Raw genomic sequence first — 7,664 nt, 5'->3', positions numbered from 1 at the left:
TATAATTCCTGAATATCTTATATCAGTATCGGGATTAATACTGGTTCTTCAGTGTTATTGTAAATTATTTAGTCTTATTCTATTAAATTTATTTATATTTCAACCCTTGTGTTTCTTTGTGTTCCCCGATTCCCCTTTTCTGGGTGGGGAGGGGTCATCAGGTGATAGAATAATTGTCTAATGACAATAGATTGTTGTGGGTTCTCTCAAACCATAATACAGAGGTTGGCATGGGCTCTGTGAGTGCTGACAGGATAAGACAGGGCACAGGGAAACACTTCCCAGGAGGAAAATCTCCTGGCAGCAGGGATATGACCAGGGAACGAGAGGAAACTTAAACCAGAAATGTTGTGGGAGGGAGAATTCCGCAAACTCCGTACGATCCCCTCCAATGCAGACCCCTTCCCCTGAGCAAGCCCCCCCGTGCCTCCTCTCCCACCAAAGCCTCTGCCCTCAGGGCTGTGGGGTCCAAGGCATGAACCACCTCCTCTGCAGCCGGAGCTCCAGCAGAGCCGTGGTGCAGCTCTCCAGCCACCTGCCCCGTTCTCCAGCAGCGGGGCTGAGAGCGACTGCCCGGCAGTGTCGGTGTCTGGGAGGTGACAGGCACGGCTGGGTACGGGTGATGCTGTCCCGAGCGCCCGGCTGCCTCTGCCCTGGCCTCCTTCAGCCAGACCCTCGCTGCAGTTTCCCTTGTTTCTCCACTTGTCTGTGTTATTGCTGCTCTTTTCTTGTTCTCACTCTCAGGCTCTCTGGGGATGGGAGTTTCAGCTGCAGAGTCACACTTTGATCTTGTGCGTCCTCCCATGCACGTGTGTCCATGGGAACAAGGGTCCCAGCTTTCCTCTCGCCTGTGTGGCTGTGGACAATGCAGCCTGTGGGGCTGGGGAATCAGCTGGTTTTCCCTTCGTGAGATAACATCATGAAAAAACCGATGTATCTCCTTGAGGTGTCCTTCCAAGCTGTGAGCTGCCCTCCAGGATGCAAATCTGTCCCATAGCATCTTTGTGTTACCTGAAAGCCCCATGGAGAAGCGCAGAGACGCTATGACCAAGGAAATGCTGTTGGGTTGGTGAAATGAGCCCTGTGTGTCCTGGGCTGGAAGCGGTTGCTGAGACGTTGAGAAAGGGTGAGACATTTAGTTGTCTGCAGTGGCTCCCTCTGCTCTCAGCAGGTTCTGCTGACTTCTCAGGGAAACATTGAGGGCGTGTGATCGCCCTCCATCTCAGAAAGGCGCAAGCCCAGTGTGTCAGGGGCTGAGGGACAGCCCAGCTCCCCTCGCTCTGTACTAAGCCACAGGCAATCCTCTTGCCTTGCAGGATTCACTCTGCTCTCCCTGAGTGCAGCAGGAATACTGAGGGTTTCTGACATCCCACAATGGGACAGAGGGAATTTTTTTTCAAAAAAGCTCTCAGTTGGCCTCTGCCTCCCTCACTCCTTCGAAGAGGGAGTGCAGGTACTGGCACACCCTTGTGCATTGGGCATGGTTTTATCTGACAAAGTCAACCACCAGGACTGGCCCCTGCTTCCAGCGTTCCCGTGAACTCTCTGCTGCAGAGCAGGGCTGACTCCTCGGCACCAGTGGGCAGAGGCCCAGCTCCTCATGGCACGTTCAACCAGCACGGTAGCAGAGCTTCAGCCATGGACCTGAGGGAAGGTCTCCTAGAAAAGGAATACAGGGGGTAAGGCGTGTAGCAGGGAAGGGTCTGTAGGAAAAGGCTTTGGCTTTGCTGCTAAAAGTCTCCATTAACTTGTCAATGACTTTTCCTCCTTGCAGGGGTCTCCATGCCCAGAGGCAGCAAACTGGAGTACGTTTTGCTCTGAGACATCCACCGTAACTTGTCACTGCCTTTTTTCCTTGGACAGGTTCCAATGCGCAGGGGCAGCAAATGTCCAACAGCAGCTCCATCACCCAGTTCCTCCTCCTGGCATTCGCAGACACACGGGAGCTGCAGCTCTTGCACTTTGGGCTCTTCCTGGGCATCTACCTGGCTGCCCTCCTGGGAAACGCACTCATCATCACCGCCATCGCCTGTGACCACCGCCTCCACACCCCCATGTACTTCTTCCTCCTCAACCTCTCCGTTCTTGACCTAGGATCCATCTCCACCACTGTCCCCAAAGCCATGGCCAATTCTCTCTGGGACACTGTGGCAATTTCCTATGCGGGATGTGCTGCACAGCTATTTCTGTTTTTCTTCTTCATTGGTGCAGAGTACTCCCTTCTCACTGTCATGTCCTACGACCGCTATGTTGCCATCTGCCAACCCCTGCACTACGGGACCCTCCTGGGCAGCAGAGCTTGTGTCCACATGGCAGCAGCTGCCTGGGGCAGTGGGTTTCTCAATGCTCTCCTGCACACGGCCAATACATTTTCCCTACCCCTCTGCCAGGGCAATGTCCTGGACCAGTTCTTCTGTGAAATCCCCCAGATCCTCAAGCTCTCCTGCTCACACTCCTACCTCAGGGAAGTTGTTCTTATTGTGGTCAGTGTCTGTTTATCATTTGGTTGTTTTGTTTTCATTGTGGTGTCCTATGTGCAGATCTTCAGGGCCGTGCTGAGGATCCCCTCTGAGCAGGGACAGCACAAAGCCTTTTCCACGTGCCTCCCTCACCTGGCCGTGGTCTCCCTTGTTATCACCACTGGCATGTTTGCCTACCTGAAGCCCCCCTCCATCTCCTCCCCATCCCTGGATCTGGTGGTGTCTTTTCTGTACTCGGTGGTGCCTCCAGCTGTGAACCCCCTCATCTACAGCATGAGGAACCAGGAGCTGAAAGACACATCGAAGAAGCTGATTCTGTCACTAATCTCTCAGCAGCATTAACCTGCCCGTGTCTCTTCAGAAGTGATTTCAGATTCATCTGGGGAACTTCCTGGGCTTTGGGCCTTTTGTCTGTGATAACCATGTTTGTCCAGGTACGTTCCACTTCTCCAGAGGCATGAACCCAGCTCTTCCGACCCTGAGGCCTGTTCACGTGTGCCTGGCACAGGGGTACAGCTGACCTCCCATCTCATGTCTCTTTAATAAAATGGGATTTCTTCAGTGCCGCTGTCTGGAGGTTTGGCTCTTCTTCCAAAGCTGAGCTCAGACTCAGGAAGTTGTCCTCACAAGGCCATGCTGCTTTGTTTGGGTTCTCCATGGGATGAGGGAAGAGTGTTAGGCAATGGGACAATGTGGGGCAATGTATTAGGGAATGGGCCCAGGCTGAGCCTTCACCCGTGGGTGCCCAGTTCCCCCGGAAACGGTGAATGATCCACAGGGATCTGCCTGGGACTGTCCCTCCATGGCTTTCAGTCATCACAGCCAACTCGCTCTGCGGAGCAGAAACAACAGTGCAGGACCCTGTGGAGATCGTGGGGAGGGGGCAGGAGTGGCAAATGAGGCCAGATCAGACAAAGTTCCCTGGTGAAATGTTCTCTGGGGACAGGGACACCCTTGGAGAAGAGCAAAGGAGCATCTCTGTGCATCCAAGGTGGAAAAAAAAGACGACAAAGAGAAATCAATCTCTGCATGCACCAGCTCAGGGCAGGCTTCTCTAGGGATGGAGCAGTCTGAGGAGCTCCGGGGCCCGGAGTCTTCTCCTGGAAGAGGGGCTGACACAGAGGGGCTTTCTGTCAGTGGTCAGGATGTCTTGGAGACAGGCGCAGGGGACACGGGGAGACACTGGTCTCTGCCATCTCGTGCCATGTCCGGCCCTCAGCCCTGGGGCCAGTGTGGGGCTGAGACATCTCTCTGCCCCCCAGGAGCTACTGTGGCCATCAGATGGGCTGAGGCTGTGGGGTTGAGTCTGCAGAGCTTTGCAGAACCCATCAATGGGCACTGCCACGGGGTCAGCCCAGAATGGGCTGCTTTTCTGGGCTGGACAGGGGAGAGATGGGGTAGAGGGACAAGAAGCAAGAGGGAGAACCAGAGAGAGACTGGGATGGGCTTGAAAGTGCTTGGAAGAGGAACACACTAAAGTTAGCTGGGCGCCCTGACCATGCAGGGTGAGGACTTGAACCAGGCGTCTGGTGTTGCAGAGCCAGGGCTTGTAGAAGGCATCTGAGACTTGCAGACACGGGAGAGAGGAGGCTGGTCTGTGCCTTTGGTGGCATGGGCAGTTGAGGAAGGTGGCACAGAGCACTTGTAGCACCCCAAATCTGTCGCACTGGCCACTTCCAGCACTGGCAGCACACCCCAAGTTTATGGGTGAATTTTCCTGTTTGGCCATCTCCGTCTTCCTGCCGGGCTCAGTGCCTGAATCAATTTTCTTGAAGCAAAGGACCACCAAGATGGTCAGGGACTGGAGCGCCTTTCCCCTGAGGAGACGCTGAGGGAGATGAGCTAGTCCAGCCTGGAGAAAGGAAGGCTGAGAGGGATCTCATTGCAGCCTGCCAGTACCTAGGAGGACTTTATGGAGAACAGAGAGCCAAGCTCTTCACCAGGGTGCATGGTGGGAGGACAAAAGACGGTGGGTGGAAGGTGAAAGAGAAGAGGCTCAGCCTGCAGATAGGAAAGCGCTTTTCCCCATGAGCTGAGCCAAGCATTGGAGCAGGTCGCCCAGAGATGCCGACCAGACTCCAGCCCTGGAGGTTGTCAAACTTTCTTCAAACTGGTCCAAGCCTTGAACAACATGGCCTGACCATGTTTCTGGCAGGCTGGGATAGAGACCTCCCAAGGCCCCTTCCAACTTTAGCTGATACTATGAACCTACGACCTCAGGCCCTTTTTCTGATAACAACAGAGCAAATGCTTATGGGGCACAAATCTCCCTCTGCTGTATGTGACCCCCTAAAACAAAACCTCAGCCAGTGACGAGAGGTCGGTATCACGGTGTGACTCTCTGTGCAAAGACTGAGGGGTGTCATTGACAGTCCTGGGCAGGAACTGCTTTGGGGACACGAGGCTCTATGCAAGGCACAAAATGACCATTTTTTTTTTTTTTTCAATGCTGCGAGCCTGATTATAATAGAAGTGTTTAGAAAAATGTCAATAAAAATATGAATCAAAGAAGAACTAAAGAAAAGATGCAAAGAAAAGAAAATGTACTTTTCAGCTTTTAAAATTATTTGTGGATTTTTTTCCTTTTGCTTTAATATAATAGTCAAAGGGGGGAATTTGTATCCTTGCTCTTTTTTTTTTTTTTTTTTAAAAAAAAGAAAGTGTGTTCCAGAACTGGGATTGGATGTAGGACACAAATACCTTCAGCTACAGAGGCACAGATACCTCCTGCCAGCATAGATGCCCTGGACAAGTGCCAGCGCACTCCTGACTTCTCCCGTCACTCAATCAGCCAGAGCTTTTTGAAACATTCCATCAGGTACCAACTGTCGTGGTTTGGCCTCAGAGGACAACAAAGAACCACGGGGCAGCCGTGCTCTCTCAAGCCCCCCCCCCAGCCATGAGGGGAGAATCGGAAGGAAAAGGCAAAACTCGTGGGTTGGGACAAAGGCAGTTTAACAGAACAACAAAAGGAACAAGAAAACAATAACAGTAACACGGATAGTGATGCCGTGAAAGTCGAAATCAGGACTCAAGAGTGGGGATGACTATTAAGCAGGTATTCTTTATTGCAGCGCTGGACGCACAGGGGATCGCTCCTCCAAATGTGCGCACCAAAAGCCATGAGTTACACAGCTTATACACAAGTTAAACATACATATTCATTATTCTTCCCAGAACTCATTGTCATACGTTGCCACCCACTCCCGCATGCGTCTTTCAGTCTCTTGGTGGTCTTCAAAGACCTCTGGTGGTCGCTTACTTCATCCCTTCCTCTTCATCACTGCGTCCTTTTGGTGAACTGCAGCCATCTACTTCTCTATTCTTGCTGGCAAAGTACACTTGTCTATGCCATGATTCGCCAGCTTCTCCCTGAGAACGCTGTGGGGGACTCACCAAAGTCCAGGTAGACAACGTCCACAGCCTTCCCCGCATGGAGAAGGTAGGTCCCATGGTCATAGAAAGAGATCAAGTTGGTTAAGCAGGACCTCCCTTTCATAAACCCATGCTGGCTGGCCCTGGTCCCTCGGCTGCCCTGCACTTGCCGTGAGAGCTCACTCAAGATGATCCTCTCCATGATCTTTCCCGGTACCGAGGTCAGGCTGACAGGCCTAGACTTTCCTGGATCCTCCTTCTGGCCCTTCTTGTAGATGGGCGTCACATTGGCCACCCTCCAGTCATCTGGTACCTCTCCTGTTGACCAGGATTGTTGATAGATAATGGAGAGAGGCTTGGTGAGCTCTCCCGCCAGCTTCCTGAGTACCCTTGGGTGAATCCCATCCGGCCCCATGGACTTATGCGTGTCCAGGTGCATAAGCAAATCCTTAAGTACTTCCTCCTGGATTACAGGGGGGTTGTTCTGCTCTCCATCCTTATCTTCCAGCCCAGGAGGCTGAACACCCTGGGGGTAGCTGGTCCGACTATTGAAGACAGAGGCAAAGAAGGCATTAAGTATCTCAGCCTTCTCCTCGTCCTTGGTCGCAATGTTTCCCCCCTCATCCAGGAGGGGATGGAGATTCTCCCTGACTCTCTTTTTGTCAACGTATTTACAAAAACTTTTTTTGTTGTCCCTTATATTAATGGCCAGGTTGAGTTCCAGCTGGGCTTTTGCCTTCCTATTTTTTTCTCTGTATAACCTAACAAGATCTCTGTACTCCTCCTGAGTTGCCTGTCCCTTCATCCAAAGGTGGTATATCTTCCTTTTTTCCCCTAAGTCCCATCAAAAGTTCTTTGTTCAACCACGCTGGCCATTTTCCCCGCCCTTTAATTTTGTGCCTCATGGGGACAGCCTGCTCCTGGGCCTTTAGGATTTCCTTCTTGAAGAGCATCCAGCCCTCCCAGACCCCTTTGCCCTGCAGGATTCTCTCCCAAGGGACCCTCCCAACCAGGGTTCTGAACAGGGTAAAGTCCGCCCTCCGGAAGTCCAAGGCGGAGGTTTTGCTAACCCCCTTCCTTACCTCACTAAGAATTGAAAACTTGACCATTTCATGATCGCTAAGACCAAGACGGCCTCCGACCTCCACATCTCCCACTAGTCCTTCTTTGTTTGTGAAAAGTAGGTCTAGTGAGGCGCCTCCCCTGGTAGGCTCTCCTACCAGTTGTGTCAGGAAGTTATCTTCCATACACTCAAGGAACCTCCTAGACTGCCTGCTCTCTGATGGTTTTGTTGTATTGCCGGCAGATATCCAGTAGGTTGAAGTCCCCAACCAGAACAAGGGCTGGCGATTGCAAGACTTCAGCCAGCTGCTTACAGAACACTTCATCAACCTGCTCATCCTGGTTGGGTGGTCTATAACAGACTCCCAGCACAAAATCCCCCTTGTTAGCCTTCCCCTTCATCCTTACCCATAAACACTCAACTTCATCGTCACTGGAATCAAGCTCTATACAGTCAAACACTCCCGAATGCACAGAGCCACACCCCCGCCTCTCCTTCCTTGCCTATTCCTTCTGAGGAGCTTATAGCCACTCATCGCAGCATTCCAGTCGTGACCGTCGTCCCACCACGTTTCTGTGATGGCGACTATGTCATAGCTGTCCTGCTGCACGATGGCTTCCAGTTCATCCTGTTTGTTGCCCATGCTACGTGCATTAGCGTAGATGCACTTGAGCTGGGCTCCCCATTTCACCCCCATCCTTGCCCCTTTACCCCCAGGCTCATTACCAGTGGGCCTGGTTTTATCC

At 52.2% G+C, this 7,664-nt stretch overlaps 1 protein-coding gene across 1 annotated transcript; it reads left to right on the top strand.

Annotated features, from left to right (window-relative positions):
- Nucleotides 1-1,886: 1,886 nt before the first annotated feature.
- On the top strand, nucleotides 1,887-2,822 carry LOC141476363 (olfactory receptor 14C36-like). Its single transcript, XM_074165038.1, has one exon. The coding sequence runs from the start codon at nucleotides 1,887-1,889 to the stop codon at nucleotides 2,820-2,822; it is 936 nt and encodes a 311-aa protein (XP_074021139.1).
- The last annotated feature ends 4,842 nt before the right edge of the window (nucleotides 2,823-7,664 follow it).

The sequence above is a fragment of the Numenius arquata genome, chromosome 30 (genome assembly GCF_964106895.1).
Source record: "Numenius arquata chromosome 30, bNumArq3.hap1.1, whole genome shotgun sequence".
NCBI classification, from domain to species: Eukaryota; Metazoa; Chordata; class Aves; order Charadriiformes; family Scolopacidae; genus Numenius; species Numenius arquata.
This window is presented reverse-complemented; position numbering and strand designations above follow the sequence as displayed.

Excerpts from the sequence above, each read along its gene's own strand:
- LOC141476363 (XM_074165038.1), top strand. The coding sequence starts at position 1,887 with ATGTCCAACAGCAGCTCCATCACCCAGTTCCTCCTCCTGGCATTCGCA.